The sequence below is a fragment of the Physeter macrocephalus genome, chromosome 8, assembly GCF_002837175.3.
Source record: "Physeter macrocephalus isolate SW-GA chromosome 8, ASM283717v5, whole genome shotgun sequence".
NCBI lineage: Eukaryota > Metazoa > Chordata > Mammalia > Artiodactyla > Physeteridae > Physeter > Physeter macrocephalus.
The window spans coordinates 61,282,327-61,307,045 of record NC_041221.1 but is presented as its reverse complement, the minus strand read 5'-3'; the positions used below and the strand labels follow the sequence as shown (position 1 = coordinate 61,307,045).

At 41.2% G+C, this 24,719-nt stretch overlaps 1 protein-coding gene across 1 annotated transcript; it reads left to right on the top strand.

Moving 5' to 3' along the window:
- The first annotated feature begins 23,351 nt into the window (after positions 1-23,351).
- ACTBL2 (actin beta like 2) lies at positions 23,352-24,466 on the top strand. The gene is given in 4 exon segments (XM_007130925.2): positions 23,352-23,517; positions 23,520-23,973; positions 23,975-24,335; positions 24,338-24,466. Coding segments are annotated over 4 exon segments (1,065 nt in total). The 5' UTR covers positions 23,352-23,396.
- The last annotated feature ends 253 nt before the right edge of the window (positions 24,467-24,719 follow it).

The following is a 24,719-nucleotide window of genomic DNA, read 5'->3' as shown; positions in this document are numbered from 1 at the left end:
AGACAGCAGTACTGGTATGATGTCACTTCCTGTATTGTGCTGTGATCAGTCCATGACTACTGCTGTGTAAGCTGCATAATCACAGAAGAAAGATAATGAGAAAACCCCACATGATCCTTCCTCTTGACTGAGGCTGGGGCAGAAGGTTATCACAGCATGTGTAAGACAATATGTCTGTGTTTTGCTGGGACTAGTATGCAGAAATACAATTATAGTCAGATTGGCCCCAGTCTGGGAGTAGCAATTAGTAATGCTCACAGACTAAAAAAATTAAAGACCATTCCAGACCATCTTAAAAATAAACAAAACTTTTTTTCCTGGGGGGAACAAATAATTTTTATTTTTTTTTCTTTTACAAATACACCGAAGAATCATGCAATGCTGCCAGCATTGGATGCAATCCTGGGCCACAGGTCTTCACATTCCTTTGTAACTGGTCCTGTGATGGCAGAACCTTTCATCTCTCCTTTATTGTTTACTATGACCCCTGCATTATCTTCAAAATAAAGAAACACGCCATCTTTTCTCTGGTACGACTTTCATTGTCGAATTACCACTGCTGGATGTACCATTTCTAAAAGATGTTGACAGAGTTTTACTTCTACAATACGTTAAACGATTGAAAGAACGGTACAGTTTTACTAGTCTAGAGTGAGACGATCGCTGGAAGGCTTTCAAAAATGATTGAAAGCAACATTACTTTCCTGTACTTCATAGAAACCGTATTTGCATAATTGCATAAAGTGATTCAGAATTGACCTCACGCATGAAAACAGGCAACAGATGGCATTCAAATGTGATGAAGGAAAATGCATTATGGAAATCACTTGCAAAAGCTAAGAGATCAGACTATTTTTCAGAGTCCATGGAATTTATAATTATTTGTTTGCTGCTCCATTCATTCTTTTTGAAAGATGTGACCCAGACAATAGTGAAGGCTCCCATATATGGCCTCCAATTTTTTTTTTATTCATCTATGCTTGGCTAAGGAGAAAAAAAGAGCTCCCATAATCTTTGTAGTCACATCTTTATTTTTTATATCCCATTTCCATTATTATTGTTCTGAATGGAAATCTTCAGTTGTCCTCAGACAGCCAACTCCATTAAGACTCTGAGATTTCCCTTTCTTGACCTAAAATTCATTTGGAGCAGCACACATCTCAAGCCGCTTTATTGAATTAGTGTAGGACACAAATAGGATTTTAATTCATGTAGAATGAAGATAGGAACTTGGATTATTGGAGGAAGGACAAGCATCGATGAAAACGCTGTTTTCCTTTATAAAATACACAGTTAACATTGAAATAAAGAAAACAGCTGTCTTCTAAACTAACATAGAGCCTTCCCCTAAAGTCATTAGTTTCCTAGGTAATACAAATATAATTTTTCTGAGAACTGCTACATTTCCCTCCAGAGGAATCACACTCATGATCTTCAAGCTTTTCATAGAAAACAGAGAGGAAAAATAATCGGCACTACTTGTTTCCCAGGCAACCCTTACTACGTACCTACTATGTGTCAGACATGAATCCTGAGCTCTGAAAACAGAATGGCCTTTCCTGCATTAGTAGGAAAGAGGACACTCGGCCACTTTGTGACTCATAAAGCAACCCGTTGTGTAAAATGTACAGTTTCTATTGTACGACAATGCACACAAAACAAGGCTCAAATGGTTTTACTTATCCATGAAACATGCTCATCACTCATCAAGGCAGGTAACTTTCACTGGCCTCACCTACGCACTCTCAGCTGACATGTGGCCCATGTGTGTGGAATTGATGCTAATCTTCGCCCAGGCCTCCAGACTGCCCTGCTCCTGGCAAAACCCCAGCTGCTGCCCCACCCCCTCCCAGAAGACAGCTCTAAAAAAGGAGGTACCTAAATGGCTTCTGTGGGAATGTCTGCTCCCCTGGTGGTTGCTGACATCAGAGCCCCGCCTTCCCCTTCTCACTTACCTCCCCGGCCCCACCCCTAGTCACCAGCCGGATTAAGAGAAGTCCACGCCTGGGAAAGCCCTCCTCATTTGTATACCTGTATTTGTATACCTCCTCATTGTATACCTGCTCCCTTGGAAGCCCTGTGTTCCTCGCCTACTTGACTAGCAGGGGAGAGACTGAGGAGGAGGGAGGGTAGGAAGAAAGGGGTTACTGATCCTCTTAGGATCCTTATAAGGGTGTATGTGCTCTGAATTTTCCAATCTAGTGATTAAAACTGTCTTCTGCCTAAAGTAAAACATATTATAAGTTGAACCCATATAAAATTGCCAATATTCAATCATTTTCGACATATACAAAAATTTCAGTTTCATACGGTTCAACCTAATAATAAAGAGTGACTTGATTCTTTGAATCTGTTAGTTCTAAAGTTCAGCGTTTTAAGGATTCAGAAGACTATTGCAACCTGCCACTTTCCTTTGTAACCCTGTTACTATGGGAATTGGGTTCTACATCCCTAACAACTGACCACAAACAAATTTTGGAACACAACCCATTCATAAACTGAGGATTGCCTACGAAGGATGTTCTTTCCTAGGCAAGACAAGGCTGATGGATCGCATTTATTAGAATTACAGGCTAAGGAAACCACAAAAGACTTACTTTGGGTCTCCAGATAGCCCTCTCAGCCTTCTGGCTCCAAAACATTATCATAATCTAAGGTTGTCTGGTGGGGAGCCAGGCCACCCCAGGGAGAACTGGAACCAGGGATACAATTCAACTCACGAGGCTGCACGAAAGCCTCAAGTCTGAACGTGACGGCACGGCAAAGGCTGACTAATCTAAGGATGGACAGATAGTGGATGTAGTTGAAAACAGTGGTTCTCAATCATGCCTGTCCATTGGATAAACCCGTGGAGGTTTAAAATTCCTGGTGCCTATGCATCCCCAGAAATCCTGATTTCACTGATCCAGAATGTATCCCTGGCATCCAAATTCTACAAAGTCCCCTAGGCAATTCTAATGAGCAGTCCCTTTTGAGAACCATCGTTCTAAAAATTAGTCCAAAACCAGGAGAGAGATTCATGGGGTAAAAGCATAAACAGTATTTGAAGGTCCAAACTGAGCCCTTGATCCAGGATATCACCTGAACAGGTGAGGCCAGTGGTCAGAAGTCCACGTGGTGGGTGCCTGGAAGCATGCAGGCTGCCAGAAAGTCAGGAAGGCCTGTGGGTCACAGGCTCCAGTCCTGGGTACAGGCGGCAGGGGGAGGGGACAGGGAAGCAGTGAGGGGTGATGGGGAGAAGGCCAGAAACCAGGCACAAAATTCCACCACTAAGAAAACTCTGAAGACATGGCAGGAGTCAAAAAAACAAGGAGCTGTTCTTGACAGGCATGAAGTAGCATCACAGAGCTGAACAGTGAGAAAATTCATTCAGTGCTAAGTTCTCAGCTCCTTTTCCTTCTCCCTACCGTCAGGATGGTTCCTACAGCAGCAAGGAGGCTTCATTAACCCAGCTGTAGGGGTAAAGGCTTCAGGGGCAAGAATCCAGCAGGTCTTTACAGTTTTTCCCTCAGAATAAACAACCTACTTCCTCCTGTCTGCCATGCCCAAAAGAGAGGCCTGTTTCCTTTAAACTCTGCTCAAGACCTAATTCTTCAAGAAATTTTCCAATCTAAGGGCATAATTGATGGCCCATTCTCTCACCTCAATGTACAGTCATGTACAGTTGTACAGTTTGTACACTGCACAAAGGCACCCAACTGAGAGGGGATGGAGGCTAAAGTCATGTGGCCTGGGGCAGGGCTCTTTCTGCCCAGAGGACTGCCTTTCTCTAATTTGTACAACTCAGTGTAGGCTAGCAGCAGCTCCGACAACGACTTGTATCTTTTCAAATATTTGCTGACTGAATGATTAATCTACTGATTCTAATCCATCTCCCCACAAAAATAGATGGAAAAAAATATTTTAGACACCTCACAAGGCATTTGCACTTAACTGCACACACATACATTTTCTTCCAAAAAAAATTCCATCCAGTGTAGCAAGGGAAAGCTTGTACTCTGCCCAGCCAATTTTATCCACTGATGATAGCAGAGAAAAGCATAAGGGCCCCTTGTTTTGCTGTCTTTGTTTCCCATGTTATGAGTGAAATTGCACAGGAATTATGAACAGTTAGCAAATAGTGTATAAGTGACCAAAAGTTAAATGACAGCTCTATGAACGGAAAAATGCTATATTTTAGACACCTCACAAGGCATTTGCACTTAACTGCACACACATACATTTTCTTCCAAAAAAAATTCCATCCAGTGTAGCAAGGGAAAGCTTGTACTCTGCCCAGCCAATTTTATCCACTGATGATAGCAGAGAAAAGCATAAGGGCCCCTTGTTTTGCTGTCTTTGTTTCCCATGTTATGAGTGAAATTGCACAGGAATTATGAACAGTTAGCAAATAGTGTATAAGTGACCAAAAGTTAAATGACAGCTCTATGAACAACCCCAGTGAAGCCAAGCTGATGGAATTCTGGAACAAGATTAGGGAATCGAGTTTTACCCCTGTCCCTGGCCCCAGTTCACTGACGACCTTCACTTGCTCTACATACCCAGCCTCCCAGAGTACCCACAGTGCTTTGTGGCCCATATTGCAGTGCAAAGATCATTGAGATGCTACTTGAATCTGAACATCTTAAATGGAGGCCACAGAATCAAGTCACTACTGGAAGACCTCCTCAGATGTGTCTCTCACTGGGATCCTGCTCTCTCTAGGGCTACTATTTGGATGTCAGTCCTTGACCGATGGGATTCATGGGAAGAGAAATGAGTTTTAGGAAATATCTCATTTCCCAACAGGACAGACATTCTTGAAAGAGCTTAACACAACAATGTAGAAAAATTCGAGTAAAATGCGACTATGCCTTTAAAGAACAGCTACCTCCTGTACATTTGAACTGGCCTTATCTCTCTGCTCTTCCACACTATCCCCACCCCCCAGGCCTCACTCAATATTAAACCCTTTGATACCATGTGTTTCATCCCATGATTCCATCACAATTATTACATGCTCAGATGAAGATGACCCAAATGATGCCAAATGGACTTCATTTTCTGGCCTTTGTTTCTTTCTTCACTAGTGAAATCACCCCTTCTATTTTGGAAATCATATCTGTTCAGAAGGTGGCAACATGGTCCTCTCCCAGCTGACAGGGTTCTCTGAATACATGTCCAAGTCTGATTTGGTTGGTTGCCCAAAGAAGTATCTCCCTCCTCTAAAACTGGAGGCATCCCAAAGAGGGAGGGGGTGGGGAACACACCTTTAGAATTTATTCATATTTAGGTTCTGGTCTCACATCCATTTCTTCCCCCCACTCAGTCACTGGAAAGCTCTGATAATGTAAAGAGTGTTTGGATCAAACAGAAAAAGGAAGTGCCTACTTAACATAAGTGGAGTTTTTGTTATCACACCTGGGTTCTAACCCTGTCTCAGGTGGGCCTGATTCGGGGGTCCTGCCCTAATAGTGTCCTCCCGTCCTAGTGCCATCTTCTTCTGGGAACTTACAGTCTAAGACTGGGTGAGGGAAGGGCTGGCTTTTGTTTTGTGTACTTTGCTTTACTTTGTTTTGTTTTGCAAAGAACCAAATCTCTCTCTTCTAAATTGGCTTTCACTTTGCTCACCTAGAAGAGGCCACAGACCTGAGCATCTGTGATGATACTCCCCTCCCTTCCACTTGGTTCACACCCGATGCCTGCACCCCAGATTTAAGAGATTCCAAAGTTGGACCAAGCTACCCCTAAAGTCCTTTCCAACTTGAGATTCTTTAATTCTTTGAAAATTTTTCAACTACTGAAAAATTGTTTGCGGGTATAACTCTTATGGTGTTTCTCCTTTTCATGATTCAGTTTCAGCTAGGCTGGTTAAAATCAAAAGGAATAAAAAGTAATAGAACCACATGTCTGTGGTTATTATTATTAACAGGAAACTATAATTTGAAAACCTCAACCTTCTCCTGGGGCCAGGGTGAGATGTATAACATCTACACTTGTACCTTTAATTTTCTTTTCTACTTTATTTTTCTTCTCTAGAAAATGTATCCTCTAAGCAAATAAACAAAAAAGCAGAATATATTTAAGCTATAAATATATATGATTTAATTTACACACTTATATAAAATTAAATAGGTAGGAATGTAGGGTCCAATCTTTGGTAAGACTTAAAACCACCTTGCTGAGTGGTTCTCAACTAGGAGCAATGTTTTCCCCCAGAGGACATATGGCAATGTCTGGGGACATCTTTGGTTGTCACAAATGGGGAGGGTAGGTAAGGGTACTATTGGTGACTAGTGGGTAAAGACCAGAGACGCTGCTAAACAACCTATAATGCACAGAACAGGCCCCACAACAAAGAATTATCCAGCCCAAAATGTCAATGCCACTGTTGAGAAACCCTGGTCTAGATGTATGAACGGTTCTAGAAATAAAAAGCCATTATTTTTCCATACAAAAGAGAAAGTCATTTATTCTCATTAGTAAATAGTAGACTCACTAAGTCAGACAGCCTCAGAAATAGCAGTAAATATGAAGGAACAACATAAATTTGAGTGTAAGGACTTAAAGAGGTGGGACTTGCAGCTTCTCCCTTTAATAGAGGTGCGCTGTGCTACAGAGCAATATCCCCCGTGAGCCAGAAAGAATGCTGCTGCCACCTAGGGGATGAAAAGGGATCCTCAACAGCACCGCATTCCTAGCTCCAAGGGCAGGAGCCACAAGGTCTGCAGGCATACAATGCACATATTTCCCACATTCATAACACTGAAAAGAAAAAAACATACCTTTGGTTGTATGGCAAGCAATTGTTTACAACTTTTTAAAAGTCTATATGACTCAGAGTCTACAGTGCCTTCAATTAATTTATTTTCTCTATTTCACGTGTGTGATATAAAATGGAACGTTTAGGTTTCTGATAAGGATAACAGGTGTTTGGTGGCTGTTTTTATTCTCATAGTTAATTGGGGTAGAAAGGGGTGAGGCAGTCAATGGCCCCAGAACTCTCTGGTAGGACCTGCTCTTCCACTCACCCTATTCTTTGGATCATAGCAAGACAATGGTAAGTTCTTAAAAAATTATAAATCAAAGGAATTCCTTTGCTTTAAAAAAAATTATGAAATTTAAAGAATTAAATAGACTCTAATGAAATGAAAATTAAGAAGAACCAGAATGTAGACAGAAGTCTTTCTCCAGCCAGACACATTGTTACACACGCACACGCACATGCACACGCACACACGCACACACACACAGAGTCCATAGAGATGACAGCTGAAAGAACTTCTCTAAGAGCTTTGAGAAGAGTGGAAAGAGGGAAGTTACACCACTTTCCCTGCACTTTCCAGAGAAGCCAGACCCCAAGCTGGAAGAGTGCAGTTTACCCAGAATTGTAGGCTCCATTTTCCTGTGTTCTTCCTCAAGCTTTACCAAGGCTGGATGGGCTGAACCTTGACTATTTTTCATGTGTCAAAGTTAGAAAGCTTCCAACTCCTTCACCATGGAGATTCCTAAATATCTTAAAACAATGAGAAAACTTATTGTGATCTTCACAACATGCCTTTTGAATGGGTTCTGAACTCTATTTCTGTGTTTTTAGACAAAGAAATGGTGACTGGTTGGCTGGTTGGTTGGTTGGTTTTTTAGGATTAGGACATTTTATCCTGACCCACCCAGTCCTTTAGTTTCCAGACCAGCTCAGAGTTCAGGGTGCCTGAATAACTTCCTCCTCACTCTTTTAAGGGAGCAGCTCTACCCACCTACTGCCTCTGACTTTGCTGTGATCCTGCAAATACCACAATCCTGAGCTTATTCTATTCAAGGGTAAAAGCCTTCAGGGAAACTACCATCAGAGCAAGAGAATAGAAACTCATGTTATAACTCAGACGTGATTCAATAATTGGTCCAAAAAAATCTGATTATCTGTATGACGTCTTTTACAGACAACACGTGATGGGTGGGTGGATGGACGGATGGACAGATGGACAGAGTGAGCAAGGCACAAAATTTCATCAGAGTTACAGCATTTCCATGAATTTTCTACAGCCCAATGCTCCTAAACAAAGAACCTCATGCAATTTTACACAAAAAAGCCCCTTCTTAGACAAATGCAAAGTTTTATTTAGGGTAGATATTGTCATTAGTGTTTATATTATATTAAGTATTAATGTGGGTTGCACCAAAAAAATCATCTGTTTACCTATCTCACAGTTATTCTGAAAACCAAGTGAGATAAGGTAAAGACAGCTTTAAAGAACAGTATGCATATATAATAAGATGTCATTGTTACTGCCAAATACAGTGAAACTGAATTGAAGCAACTTGTATGTCACAGAGTCACTTTTCCTGAAGGTGACAGCATGTCTCCATGGACACGGATGCTTATTCATTCAAATATCGCATATACTGAACTACCCCTTCCCCCCCCCAAAAAAAGGAAACATGACTTGATAAGAAGACAGCATAACTGGAAATTGGAACATCCCCCATTCAATTCCAGGAAATATGGTTCTTGTGTCTAGCCTAGCTCATTATTTTATCTAATGAAGATATTCCAGAATATCTACCGGAAGCTCTTCTTCATCGAGATATTTATTGTTTGTGTTTTATATGATACGGGGGGAATGTTTGTGATACACTGATATGTAAGGAAAGCAAGAAACAAAATTGTATATTACAAGGTTTCAACTATGTAGGAAAAATGTGTGAAAGCAATAGTAGCGATTATCTCTGGATGGTGAGTTTAGAAGGTTCTTTCTAGTGAGGATCCAATACTTTTTAACCTTTTGATTCTTATCAAAGTTACATATGCATATTTTAAAGGTATTTTGTTATAAAAGGCTTATAATTTCAAAAAAAAACTACAGATTTCCCTGTCCCACCTCTTTCTACCACCAATTTCCTCCCCTCAGAGGTAACTAATAATTCTTTTTAGATGTTCATTTTAGCTTTTGTCTCATTTTTAAATAACATATTTATATAGCTATTTCTTGATGTTTCAGATTTAGATATTATCTGTGTCTTCCTATTAAGGAAGAGGAAGATTTAGCATTCTTGATGCCTCTGCATGTTCATGAATTCCCTGTTCCCCAGACTCCAGTACATTATATCATTAATTATTATGGAATCATTATTCAGTATTTACAGTACCATGACCATCTCAGTATCATCCACATTTCTACGTACATACAATTTTAGAGTTAATAATAGTCTCTTTTCTTTGTTTAATTAATATTCTATATATCCATCCCCAAAATCTGTATCAAAGGAATAAATCTTTTCTCAATGCATCAAGCACATTAGGAATTCTATGAGCTTTATTTATCCTTCCCCTTGTAACACCTTTCTGGAGGCTTCTGTGCCCCTGTTCTCTCTGGATTTGTTGCTCTCCAAGCCTGTTTCACGGCTTTTGTATCTGAATCTTCCTTCACCATCATCCTGGAGACTTCTTTGGTTTATCTCCTGAGTTGAGTTTCTGATTTTCTGGATCCCTTGTTTTCCTCTTTCCTGGAATATATCCTCTAGTTTTCCTCGAGCACATATACTAGTATTAACTAAGAAGAGGTAAATGGCAGATAAAATTTTGAGATCTTACATGTCTGAAAAAAGCTTTATTATTTCCTCAGATTAATTATGAGATTGGCTAGGTATGAAACTGTAGCTTGGATATCATTTTCCCTCAGAATTCCTCATTTTTCTATTGAGAAGACTGATGACACTCCAATTCTCATTTATTTGATTGTGATCTGTTGGGTTTGTTTTTTTTTTTCCACCTAAAGCTTTTAGGACATTTTCTCTGTGCCAGTATTTTTAAGTCTTACAATGATATGAGCTGTGAGATAAATTCTCCCATCTATTTGTAACTTTAATATTTCAATCTAGAATTTTACATCTCTCAGGTCTAGAAACGATTTTTTTTCCTTTACGGAAAAAAAAAATGTTGGATTTTGCACCTACTGGATTCATCCTTTGATTGTTTTGTTTAAATTTCTTTTCACCTATTTTTCTGTTTTTTTATCATTTTGTTATACTTTCTGGGAGATTTCTTCAACTTTATCTTCCAACTGTGCTATTAAAATTTTTATTTGTGCAATCTTGTTTTTAAGTTCTAAGACCTCTTTTTGGTTCTCTGAATATTTCTTTTTACGTCATTCTGTTCTTGCTTTATAGATGCAATATCATCTTTTATCTCCCTGAGGATATTATTCATAGTTTTACTTCGTTTAGGCTTTTCTTTTCTCTGTTTCTTGCATTTTCTCAGCTTCTTTCATGGCCCTTTTGTTCCCATTGTCTTGTTGGGGTCTGTCTTTCATATTAGCAGCTGTTTTCAGGTGACTGATATTCTTGGCCATCACTCATACTTTAAAAGTGAGGCAACAAGAAGCTGACTGGGAGCTCTACTGGGAGCTTGAAGTAATACACTTCACTGTGGGATTGTTTGATAGACCCCTAACTGATATTGTCTGTACATCTTTCCTCTCTGGCTCATTTCACCCTTCACTCTCTTGCCCAGGTGGTGCGAGCCTGGCTGGAGGCCTGCTCTTGAAGGCAAGTCAGGAAAGAAGGCTGAGGATCTCTCCATGCACTAGGCAGACTTTTACTTAACCCCTCAAGTCTATTCCACTACAAGGTGTGGTTCTACCATACAAATTAGTTCCTATGCAATTGGCACATGGAAAAATTGTCAGTATAATGCAGAAGTCACACTAATTCACATGCAATATCTCCTAAGCATGACAGAATAGACTGTGGAGTGGAATTTCACATTTCAGCAGACAAGGGAAAAGCTTTCATATCAGTTGCTGCATTGGCAACAGGAACCGTTTTGCCTGTATTCTGAAAATTTAAAACAAGCACCTCTACCTGGGCTTCTAAAGAGGCTACACCCCAGCCCTGCATGGCTTTTGACTCCTGGCATGTTGTACCGCCTCTCAGAACCTTAAGAGCAGCCAAACTGACTTAAAATGCCACTTCTGTCTACACTGTTTGAGTTACTAGCAGCCCTGCCCTCATGTAAGCGCTGCCAACATTCCCACTCAATTATTTCTCCAACTTCTTATTACATACCAGCCATAACAGGCCCCAGCCACAATAAGTTGCCTGCCTTCATAGTCCAAGTTATTTCCCTGAGTATCAATTATTGTTTTTATTAATGCTTTGCATAAGTTTTGAGTTCTCTGCCCCAATCTTTTTTTCTTTTTCCCATGTGGCCTTTTATGTTTAGGGTGCAAGTTTGAAACCTGTGGGTTTTTTCAGGAATCCCATCCTTATGGTGTCTTATGGTAGATTGTTTGCAAAACTGGCCACAAGTTTTCCTCTCTTTGTATCCATAACCCTTTGTAGCTCATTTGACTTTGCAGCCCTGTCCATCAAGAGATGGAATCTCTCTCTCCTCCCCTTGAATCTGAGCTGGGCTTGTGGCTTGCTTTGCCCAGCTAAATGCATGGAAGAGACACTGTGTCATTTCCCAGTCTAAGACTCAAGCATCCTTGCAGGCTTCGACTTGCTCTCTTGGAAACCTGCCCAGCCAAGGGGAAAAGCCCGGGCTTAGCCTGCTGGAGGATGAAAGACCCTATGAACCAGAAATGGGTCAGCCCAGCTTTCCCAGCTGAAGCCCCAGAGATATGGGGCAGGGGCAAGGAGGGTATCTTTGTATATCTGCTTTTGATCCATATCTTTAGCCAATTTTTCTACTTCTGACCCAAATGCACCCCCAGTTTCAGAAGTACCTGGGGTCCCAAATCACTGAGCCTTGCTGAGTTTCTGCAGGAAGGACATTATTGCTTCTGGGCCTCCCCTACTCCTGGCTGAGGTTTACGTTTCCTCAAGTCAGCTTGCTTAACCCTTATTCACACCTTTCCTGCTTTTAAAATGTTATTGCTCTGCGTCCTCTCCTGCTCTCTTTGTCCTTGATTTTAGTGCCTTTTACTTCCTTACTGCAAAGCGTAGTGGTCCTTTCAGAGAACAAGTAGACAAACACATATGTTCAGTCTGCCAAATAAGAAGAAACCTCCTCACTTCGTTTTATAGATGAGGACACTGAAGTCATAGCAGCTAAGTGGCTTGCCCAAAGCCAGCTAGGTGGTTAGGGAAACATCTGGAACCCCCTGGAGCCCTGGGAGCAGTCAGTGTTCTTTCCTCTCTTCCACGCTGTCTCCAGGACTATGCCAGGAAGACCGTGTAACAGGACTAAAGGTTATCCTAGTTGATATGATTGCAGGTTTCTTCTGTACAGCACACAAGATCCTGCAGTGCCATTGTCTGTTCCAGCCTTGACAACCAGTAGGATTAGCCAATTCACCACACATCCTGAAGTAAACAGTAAAAATATACTGTATATTGTATAAATATGTGATCTCTGCTGATGTCTAAACTATCATTCACATAGAACTGTGAATTTTTTTCTTACAAATTATCTGTAGATGTTCAGACACAAATGAGAAAATGTTCAAAAGGTATTTAGAATTCTAACTACCTAAACAAATGTTCATGCTCTAAACAAAACTGCAAGGTATATATAGCATCCTTACTGGACAGGTAAATCATCTTGAGCCAGTAAGAAGTGGCCAGAATTGGGTGCTTCAGAACAATGTCAACAACCCTTGCTGATGCCTAATGGACCACAGACCAGTTATAGGTTTCTAGTTTCTGCCAATAATCACCACTGATTATGAGGAAGAGCATGGTTCACATGGTGGGGTCACTTATGAGAAGCCTACATGGGCTGCCATGATCCTCCCTGCCCTCTCCATGGACCATGCTCAGCTCTACCGCAGGACTCCAGTGAGCATCAGGCCAACACGGGGTCAAAGGTGCAAACAGAACCCCCCGTGCCTCTAAACCCCAGCAGTACGAAAGCACTGCATCTAGATCAGTAAGAGACTCCTCTTGCCTTTTTCTACGATTGTACACTGTCTAAATCAATGAATCCCGAGAAACAGTTTAGTTTCCGTCTCTACTCAGTGTAGCCACCCCTGACACAGGATGACCAATTCCTACCCGGCTTATGGAATTCAAACCACTCAGTATTGGCTTCAGGGTCTTTCACCAATTGTCCACCTCCCTTTAGCTATCCCTAACTTCCTTTTCTTAGCACTATACAAAGACTCCTGCCCCATACAAAGGGTCTGCTCAGTCCCCATTAGGACCCTTGCCAGGGCTGTTCTGCTGCCTGCCCTTCACCTCCTTTGCAGTAATGATAGTTGCCCACACCTACTGCACTCTTGTTCTTACTACACACTCTGCTAAACACTTTATAGGCATCATCTCTTGCCAAACCAAAGATAACTTTATGAGGTAGATACACTTATCTTCAGCTTAGAGAAGAGGAAACTGAGACTTTGGGAAGTTCTGAAATGCCCCAGTTTACAGACCTAATAAGTGTGGGGATGAGCCTAGCTCTGCCAGATTCTAGAGCTGTGTTCTTAACCACTACGTTTGGATAGTTATTGTAGAACCAGAGCAGGGCAGAGAAGTTTAGATTTTATGTGGTAGCAAATTTGGAGCCTGGGAGATTTCAGTATACATGATTTAAGAGTTCGCTGGGAGGGGTCTTCAGAAGGGTTTGGTGTTGGAAGAGTTATTCAGCAAAGTACTCTGGAACTTAGCTAACCGTGAAGTGACCCAGGCCTGAACTAAGAGAAAATAGAGGCAGAAATAAGAAAATAGAAATTATTTCAAAGAATACCCAATAGAATTTGATGTCATACCACATTATATTTAAAAAAAAATAAAGAATAAAATGGTTGAGTCAAAAATGACCCCCAAATTAGAAAACTGAATGATTTTGAAAATTTTGAGGTCACTGGTATAAACAGAGCACTTTGGAGAAGCTGATGAGTTTGGTATTGGATGTGTTCAATTAGAACTTATACACAGAACATGTTGGAATGTTATCATACCCAATCAATCAAGTATCTGTTTAAAAATAAACATTGTAAGTACAGGTCAATACCCAATGATTAAACAACTAAAGTTGCAAGACCCTGTGGTAGGCCCTGTTAGAAATAAAATGTGGGCACGATCTAGAGAGTATAGTGAGGGAGACAACAATTGTACAAAATAACATAAAACAGAAAGGGATAAGAGGTACAACAAGAATATAAACTAAGTGCTGTAGGATTGAGAAAGGCAAGAGATTAATTCCTTCTGGGGAAACTGGAGAGCATCTGAGACTGATGGAAGGCCAAAGGACAGATGGAAAGGACATTCCCAGTGGAGTAACCAATATCAGCAAGTCCAAGGGAATGGGAGTAGCAACTAGTCCAAAAGTCTGAAACATAAGATTCCTGGATGGGGGAAGAGAGGATGGGAAATACCAGGCTTGGGAAATAGATTGCAGCCAGATAATACAGGGCCCTCAAGTCTATACTAAGCTGTTTGGACTTTGCTCTACAGCGAATGGGAGTCATCCAAAGTTTTAGAGCAAGGAGTGACAGGTTCACGTGTGAGTCATATGCTAACCTTTCATTTCTGTAAATGAATGTTTGATTTACATAAAATAAATAAAATTCTGCTTTACATCTCTCCTCAGTCACTTTACTTCCTTTGGCAAAGCTTGCCCTTGGGTTAATATTCCTGAATTCTTTTGCATTTTTATGTCCCACACAGTACTTCTAATTAACCTTCTATCTAACCTGAAGCCCTTCTTCTTTCTTTTTTGGTTAGAACTGGAAATATCATCAATGTTTACCAGCGATACCATCAAAATAATTTTTCCTCTTTTATTTCAATCCCAAAGTCTATTTCAGATACTCTACTAGCTTGACCCAAATTCCATTTATAGCTGGATGTAACAAAAGGAGGACTTGCTCTGAATGCTTCAACCAATGCTTTCCTTGGGCAAATTCTTATATTGTGGCATCTTTGGGTGCCCTTTTTCAAAGAACTCATCGTTTCAGAGGAAAGGGATCTGAAGAAGTGAAAACACATTCATTTCCCTCATAAGGACAGAATTCCTGCTTTAAAGAGGAGGAAAAAAGGTCCAGAATGAGATAACACCATTTAAAAACTCAGTCCAGTCTTTTTCAACCTGCTCAACCAGAACAGGAGAAAATTCGAGGCACTAAACCTCTTAATTTTCTCTCAAAGCAGCAACAGAGGCAGTTCACCAAAAAACAGAGTTGTAATGCATTATATTCTCAGCAATTTTCTTCTAATTGTTTAGTTAAAATCCTTCCTTCTGTAAAACAAACCCTTTCTACCATATCGCAAACTCAATAAAACAATGAAGAACAGAACTTCCCTTCTTGCCTTTACCATATTTCAAATTGAATTCCTTTTTAAACTCCTAAGGACTAAGAATTACATTGGACAGTTGTCATGTAATTAAAGAAATTCAGCCCCATAGTATTTTTTCTCTCTTGTGAATACCAGCTCATCCCCAGAACAACAAAGGATTCCAGAACACAGCCTTCCATCTGTCTTTTTCCCTCCCCACCCCTCCAAAACACATGCTCCTCTTCAGTTGCTCAGAACATATTAAACTCACATGCCTACACGGAGCATGGATAAAGTTGGGTGGGAGCAGCGCCACAGGAACATGGGGGTCAAGGGGGAAAGGAGAACTCGCACCCCTGCTAAAGGGTGTAGCTGCTATTCAGCTGTAGTTTGGGAATGAGGTCCAATGTGGCTTGATCTTCCTTTTTTTTCCCAAGAGAAGTAGGAATTCAGGAATCTACTTATTTTGCAAATAGTTAAACTAAAAATTTAAAAAACCTTTGTAGAACACCATGTGGACCAAAGAAGTTGTGCCCAGTCTGCATGCTCTGCATTACACCGAGGGCTGGCCCCGATGAGCAATCCAGATCCTGCACCAAATACTAGGACTGTCTTTTCTGTAGCTTCTTCAGTGTTATTTTTCCTGGAACTCGTGACATAACTAAAGGAACAGAAACCATCAACAGGCAGGTATAATTCTGATATTCCACTGCCCTTACTTTCTTCTAGATTTCCTACCTTCTCTGTAAGTTCCTGGGACAGAACTTACAGAGAAGGTAGGAAATCTAGAAGAGGTTTAGGACCTCCTCTCCTAAACTCTTCCCCAAAGGGTCTCCTTGCCCATTCCTGTCAACAGTTAATGTGCTGCCGTGCCATCAGCAAAAAGATAACTAAGAAAACCCTCAGGAGGCCTTACTAGTCCCAACTACCAGAAATGATTCCCTAGCTGTGTCTCCTGAGATTCCCCAGAAAGACTGCTTCCCTTGACTTAAGAAAGAATAAACTACATTGAGTCATATCCTACTAGTCAAAAAGTTTTCCCCTGGAAAGTAAGTTATGTTGCCTCCAAACCCCGAGTTAGCCTTCTCATCCTGGGTCTTCCCCTTCTATGTACTTGACCCTGGGCAGCACATTCCCAGAGCAGCAAACACTCTTTCAGGGAAGAGAGACTGCTGTGTTCCAGCATTTGACAATCATAATCCCGTTGTGTAGACAAGGACTCATAGATGATCTTAATGAAAATGTGCAAGAAATCAGGTATGATACTTGAGCAGTCACAAAGCCAGTTTCCCCAGAATGAAGAAGAAACAGCAAACACAACTTGGTGGCTGAAAGGCTTTTTTCATGTTTTGTTGTTTGAGTTTTAATGAAAGACTGGACTCAGTAAATTAGCCTTAAGGACTCGTGATCTCTCCAGCCCCAGCCTGTATCAGATCATACCTACATTCGGAGTGGTTTCCTCTCTGTCTGTTAAGTTCTTCTCTTAGAGTCCTTTCAGGCCCTGGGTCCCCACACACTCAGTGAATTATCTCAGCTCCCAAGTGAATTATCCCTGACTCCAGCTCATATTCTTAAGATGGTCTGATCATTAAGGTCTTTATTTTGACCTGACATTTGATTATTCGCAAGTTTTGCCACCTTCACCTCTATAATCTGTAGTTCCTAACCATTTTGGTTGACTTCTACTCTTGGCCTGCTTCAGAGACCATCAGATGAATTCAGGTACCCCAGGCTCGCCCATGCTCACCACGCTTCCTAAATCCCTCGGAAGTAGGAAGTCCTTGCCCACTTTTTTTGCTTTTTAGTAGCCTGTCCTACTATTCCCTTCTGAAATCACTCTTATGCTTTTTTCTTATTTTAGATAATAGATTCTTTCTCAGTCCAGGCATTAAGTCGCCATTTCTTTTTCTCCACTTAGAGAATGAGAGGTCTTGATATTCCAATCAATAACATGGAAGAACCTGCTAAAATTCTCAAGAATTTTATTTGGTTTTCTTTTGACTTCAATATTCAACCTGGCCTTCACTCTAAGATGGTATTTGGACACTTTAAGATGATGTTTCCCAACAGGGAATACAAAGTCTTCACAGGCATAGTCCTAGTTGGCTGCCTCTCTCACTGGTTGCCAGTCAGATGCCCTGCACCCTTTCTTTAAGCCCACCTCCAGGCACAGCTCTGGAATTGATCTGCTGGACACTGCCGCTATCACTCTGTATATCTTTGGTCACTTTTCTCATTTAGCTCAGTTTAATCCTTCTAAGATGGGTACCTTGTGAGGATTGTCATGATGATTCAAGGACTGGTGTGTGTAAGGAAAACATTTAGCAAAGAGATTGGCACACACTAAGTGATCAGTATTCACAATTTTTGTTGTTACTCTCTCCACCTTTCAGAATCACAACACAGCTTGGAGCTTGCCTCAGTCCTGGATAATATTTGCTTCACATCAGCAGTGGCCAAGCTGCTGTGAATACTGACATTTCCATTTGCACAACCTTCCTCCCTTGCTTCTCCTCCTCTTTCCTTAGAGTCAAGATATATTCCAAGGTTCACCTACTGCACACAGAAATCCATTCCTCCTCTTAACAACTTTGTTTACAAGTCAATCGAACCAGCTAAAAGCTGATCTATGGCATACTTTAAAGTTAAAAGTTAGGAAGAACTGCCATAAAATTCATTTCCAGTCCTGTTAAACATCAGCGGGGAGCCCTATCACCCTGTGGAGTGAACAGTGGTCTTCCTTACAGAAAGTAGGCCAGCACAGCCTGGGGGCTGGAAGCTGTGGTAGCTGCACCACTAAAACAATTCTTGCACCCCAGTTATCCTTCCAAGTGCTTCCTGGAACTGACCACGTGGCATCTCACCTCACCTCAAAATGCCACTTCTTCCTCCCTCTTGCCCACGCCTGCCTTAAAAAACAGGTGAGTCAGATATACACACTACTGTACATAAAATAGTTAACTAATAAACACCTACTGTATAGCACAGGGAACTCTTCTCAATACTCTGTAATGACCTACATGGGAAAAGAATCTAAAAAAGAGTGGACATATACATATATGTATAACTGATTCACTTTGCTGTACAGCAGAAACTAACCCAACATTGTACTAGTTGGCTGCCTCTCTCACTGGTTGCCAGTCAGATGCCCTGCACCCTTTCTTTAAGCCCACCTCCAGGCACAGCTCTGGAATTGATCTGCTGGACACTGCCGCTATCACTCTGTATATCTTTGGTCACTTTTCTCATTTAGCTCAGTTTAATCCTTCTAAGATGGGTACCTTGTGAGGATTGTCATGATGATTCAAGAACTGGTGTGTGTAAGGAAAACATTTAGCAAAGAGATTGGCACACACTAAGTGATCAGTATTCACAATTTTTGTTGTTACTCTCTCCACCTTTCAGAATCACAACACAGCTTGGAGCTTGCCTCAGTCCTGGATAATATTTGCTTCACATCAGCAGTGGCCAAGCTGCTGTGAATACTGACATTTCCATTTGCACAACCTTCCTCCCTTGCTTCTCCTCCTCTTTCCTTAGAGTCAAGATATATTCCAAGGTTCACCTACTGCACACAGAAATCCATTCCTCCTCTTAACAACTTTGTTTACAAGTCAATCGAACTAGCTAAAAGCTGATCTATGGCATACTTTAAAGTTAAAAGTTAGGAAGAACTGCCATAAAATTCATTTCCAGTCCTGTTAAACATCAGCGGGGAGCCCTATCACCCTGTGGAGTGAACAGTGGTCTTCCTTACAGAAAGTAGGCCAGCACAGCCTGGGGGCTGGAAGCTGTGGTAGCTGCACCACTAAAACAATTCTTGCACCCCAGTTATCCTTCCAAGTGCTTCCTGGAACTGACCACGTGGCATCTCACCTCACCTCAAAATGCCACTTCTTCCTCCCTCTTGCCCACGCCTGCCTTAAAAAACAGGTGAGTCAGATATACACACTACTGTACATAAAATAGTTAACTAATAAACACCTACTGTATAGCACAGGGAACTCTTCTCAATACTCTGTAATGACCTACATGGGAAAAGAATCTAAAAAAGAGTGGACATATACATATATGTATAACTGATTCACTTTGCTGTACAGCAGAAACTAACCCAACATTGTAAATCAACTCTACTCCAATAAAAATTAATTTAAAAAAACAGGTAAGTCAGGTTTTATTTGAGGGAGTGGTTGTTGTACTCATAAATTTTTCATATGTTTTTATAAAATATTATATATTAAAACAAATAAACAGAAAATCACTAAAATTATTAGTAGTAATTGCTTCTGGTGGATTTATCATAAGAAATTATTAAAGCTATATGTTAGAGACTTCTCCTGAGTGAACAATTATAGTTCCCAAGATATGATAAGCCATTTTATCAATATGATATGTAAGTATTAGACAGTATTTAGCTATAAAATAAAGCAGTTTTAAATTTTTCAAAAGTGGTCAGCTATATCAATCTATCAATGAATAGATCAGCATGTGTCATGAAAAAATCTCACTACCTACCCATCCATGTACTTGTTTATTAAACATGTATCAAATCTCCACTAAGAGCAGAGTATAGCTGAAGGGGAGTCTCAGAGCAGTCTACACAGTGGAAGAGGTATATATGTGTGCAAAACCTACAAAGGACAAAAGAGAGTGGGGCACAAGGAAAGAAACAAGTAAAGAGCAAGGAGGAAAGTAGCTGGCCTCAAGTTCTAAATTGAATCCCTAGGGTGGTAGCAGAAAGGGGCCTCATTAAAACTCTGTCTCAGCAGTTTGGTTAAGAGAGTCTGGGGACAGAAGATAATCACTGAGACTTGGCCTCTATGGACACATGGCCAAGGGGCCCCTAGTCAAATCTTCTGTGCACAGAGGGAAAGTTACAACCAATTCTAGAGTTCTCTCGTGCCTACTGGGACCCAGACTCCCATTCCAAACCCTTACTGACACTTGTGTAGATACCTAGTTCCAAATACATTTTTGATTCTCTGACTTTTTTCCAAGTTGGTTGCATTCACACCTGCGATATTCCCTCCACTGACCGCCAGCAGCCTCCTGTTCATCCTCTGAGACTCAGCTCAGGGATCCTCTTCCCTAGCCTCGCCCTTCCCCTCCCCCTCACCCCAGGTTCAAGGGCTTCTCCCTCCTCCTTCATATCACCCCATGCTCCTTCTCTCTATACATCAACCATGATTATCTGTGTACTGGGGAATGATATTCAAAATATGTCGCAAGCCTGGTGCAGCCCAGACCATACCCCATCAGAACACAAGCTGGCTACTCTTGCATCAGTGCAGAGTGACCACATGTCAGCCTGCTGAGAGGTGACGTTCACCCACCAGGCATTTAACCCCTTAAAAATAAGGGCTGTGTTTTATTCACCAGTACATCACCAGAGCCCAGCACATGGGAGATGTTTAATAAGTATTTGTGGATTGAATCACTAGAAGGTTACTTGGAAAAGGCAAGGTGATGGGGAGTAGGGCACTGCTCCAAGTCACCTTAGCTAATTGTCCTTACGTATAATCCCACACCCTATGCCTTCCTTGCGGTTTTGTATAGCTGCATGATTGTCAAACTAGGCCAAATGTAAAAGAAAATGATATTCTGGGCTTCCAAAAGTTAATCATAAAGGCCCCCATAGGTTTTAGGTTTAGGTAACTAACTAAACATATGTAAATTCCCGTTGGTTATTAAATCCTTACCTTCAGGAACAGCCTCCCAGAGCCCAGCCTTTGTAAACCCACCTTCCTATGTTTCACTCATACAAATTCTTGCTACTTTTAAAAAATTTAACCAGTCCCACAGATGATATTTTTAAATGGCTGTTGAATTATGATATGTTCCTCTTGTATTGTTGGGGGTTAATTAAAAGAACTTAGTCTTATTTTAAGAATATATAATTGATGAAAATTTCTCTTGGGACTCAAAATTAAACAGAGGTTAGAAGGTCTTCTAGCAAAAGCACACATCAGCCTCACTCTCAAGGCATCAGTTATGCTGTGTGGACTCATTACCATCCAGCTCTCAGTTCAAAGGCAATTCTAAGGAGAGTGCTATCATAAATCTAGACTCTAAAGGTTGTTCTTGGTGTCATATGGGCTCCTATATCAACATGGCTTTGTTTTATATTCCAGACTAGAGATTCATAAATAGGAACTGATGCTAAATGCAATGTTGTGGGGTTTTGGTTTTTTGTTTGGGGTTTTTTTTTCCAGTCTTGTAGGATGTGCATGTAGTTTGTAACAGGTCTAAAAATGAAAAAGACATTTCCAGAAGCACCATCCTATAGCAATAAAATATTGTTTTAATCAAAAGCTTTGTTGTGCTACAAGAAAAGGAAGTACACAAAACCATTCAGTGTGAAGGTCTGAGGGTGAAGTTCTTCAATTCTGTTGACAGAGGAAATGATTTTGCAGTTACAGAAAAAATTAAGGGAAAACATAGTCCTAGTGGGAAAAAAAAAAAAGCAAAGCTATGGATTTTGGAGTGAAGCAGACATTTTTTCATGACTGGTTGTCAGAAGGAAGGTTTTAAAGTCACATTATAGGGTAAAGCACTGGAAAAACCCAGAGAAAAATAATTCTATATCAACTTGTAGACAAAGAAGAGGGTTAGACACTCACAGCTTGGTGTTACCATGACTCTCCAGGAAGCTCATGGGCAAAAACACTGCCTGGTTGTAGCTTGGAACTACAGGATACACATATGTCCAGTACTTTAGGGCTGCTACTACCTCTTACAAAGTGACCATTATTTAGTTGATTAACTAATTAACTAAAAGGAAGGTTTTCGAGAACTCAGACATGGGCATGAAAAATTTATTTGCTTTAGAAGAGCTGACAGGGGAGATTATATCTTATTTACCTAATATGTATAGGAACAAAGTAATGAACTCCCTTAATTGTTCTTTTTTTGTAAGACATTACTAATATCCTACATTTTATCATGGTACACATATTACCAAGTTGTCTATATTTCTATATTAAAACTAAAACTCAGTCATACTATTCCTATGAAATGATCAGGGGTAGGTAATATAACCAAAAATTGAAGGAAAGCTAAAATAGTACTTACTATTTCAATTGTGTACATGTTAACAATTACAGATACATTTGATGTTATAACACAGTATATGAATCTTGAAGATCAAAACGTTTTAAAGATCAGTGCAAATATATTACTTTAAAATTTACCTTATCGCTAAATTTTGTTCATTGCTGTATAACTCAAGAGTTATAGCAAATAAATAAAATTTTTATAATCTGCACTTTAATAAGTCACACAAGATGGTTGAACAATCAGCCTCTGTGCAATCAACATGGACACAATAAACCTAGTTCTATGAACAATGTCTACCCAGAGTAATGCTTAATGAAATTTGGTTATTAGAAATTTACATCAGAAAAGAAAACATGTAGTGGTTTACTTTATTGATTTTTCTTGATCTCTAATGGCTTAGAAGTCTGTTAAATATCCTAAATTTTACAAGATACAAATGCATTATAATTACAGCTGTCAGGCCTCTCTTGGCCATTCATTATTTTCATTCATTAAAAAGTTTCTATCATGATGATATCCTGTGGGGTTAGAAATCTAATGGGAAAAAAAAGTCTTGAAAAAGTAAAGTTTGCAAAGTCAAACTCATAAGAACAATACATTAAGAATGAAAAGTTAAAGCTAGTTAGAGAAAATAGACCCGGAAGGTAAACCGGGGAGGCAGTGGCCCTTTTGGCAGTGTTACCCATACCTCACACTAGCTTCCTCTCATCTTGCTTTTATATCCCCCATTGCATCATCATAGTTATCTAGACACTGTGCCAAAGCAGGCTGACAGCCATGTATGGGTTGCCTAACTACAGTAACCTGAGATTTGGCCATTTGGTAGGCAATTTTCTCCTTATGAAGGAAGGTCTACTAATGATTTGTATCATCATCATCGTTATCAATACCTCACCCAGAAATGCTGAGAACTGGTGGAATAGGACATGGGTGGTGCCAATGTGTACCTTTAAATACCTGTCATCACAGCACAGGCTCCCCTCTTCGAAGGCAGCTCTGAAGTGTTTTCAGCCTGTTCATTCTCTCTCTTGCCCACCAGAGTCTGGTACTTACTCTACATTTAACTTCTGTTCACTCATCTGGAAGATTCTAGCCAGCACTATGACGATGAGCTATCTGCCTTGGTGGTGGATAATGGGTCAGGGATGTGCAAAGCAGGCTTTGGCGGTGGCGATGCCCCCCGAGCTGTGTTCTCCATGGTAGGGCAACCCCAGCACCATGGGGTCATGGTAGGCATGGGCCAGAAGGACTGCTACATGGGGGACAAGGCAAGAGAGGCATCATGACCCTGAAGTATCCCATTGAGCATGGAGTGGTCACCAACTGGGACGATACGGAGACGATCTGGCACCACAGTTTCTACAGCGAGCTCCGCGTGGTACTGGATGAGCATCCCATCCTCCTCACCAAGGCACCCCTCAGCCCCAAGATCAACCAGGAGAAGACTCAGATCATGCTCAAGGCTTTCAACACACCTGCCATGTATGTGGCTATCCAGGCTGTGCTGTCCCTCTATGCCTCGGGCTGGACCCCAGGCATCATGATGGATTCTGGAGATGGGGTCAATCACACTGTGCCCACCTATGAAGGCTATGCCCTGCCCCATGCCATCCTTCGTCAGGATCTGGCCGGCAGAGACCTGACTGATTACCTCCTGAAGATCCTAACAGAACGAGGCTACAACTTCACCACCACAGCTGAGCGGGAGATTGTTCGCGATGTCAGAGAAGCTGTGCTACGTGGCCCTGGACTTGGAGCAAGAAATGGTCAGTGCTGCTTCACCCTCCACACTGGAGAGAAGCTACGAGCTTCCCGATGGGCAGGTGATCACCACTACGAATGAACGCTTTCAATGCCCTGAAGCCATTTTCCAGCCTTCCTTTCTGGGCACTGAGTCCAGTGGGATCCACGAGACAACATTCAACTCTGTCATGAAGTGTGATGTGGATATTTCCAAGGATCTGTATGCCAACACCGTGCGGTCTGGAGGCAGCACTATGTACCCTGGCACTGTTGACTGGATGCAGAAGGAAATTGTAGCCCTGGCACCCAGCACCGTGAAAACCAAGATCATAGCTTCCCCCTGGAGCGGAAGTTCTCCGTTTGGATTGGGGGCTCCGTTCTGGCCAGCCTGTCCACGTTCCAGCAGACGTGGATCAGTAAGCAGGAGTATGATGAGGCTGGTCCTCCCATCATCCACAGGAAATGTTTCTGAATGGGCTTCCATGCCAATGCGTTTACACTGTCCCCAACTTCTAGGTCATAGCAATGGTTCTGCTTTTATCCACTTGCAATTGAGTCAAGGTAAATCTACCACGCTCGCTAGTGCGTAAACCAGCAAACTCATCTCAAGCCAAGTACTGTGGGCTCCCCACCAGCTAACCATATCTTGACCTCTATCAATTTAAGGAGGATTCTGAGATCCTATTCTATTTTCTTTACCTTTAGGGTTCAAAGAAACGTAGACT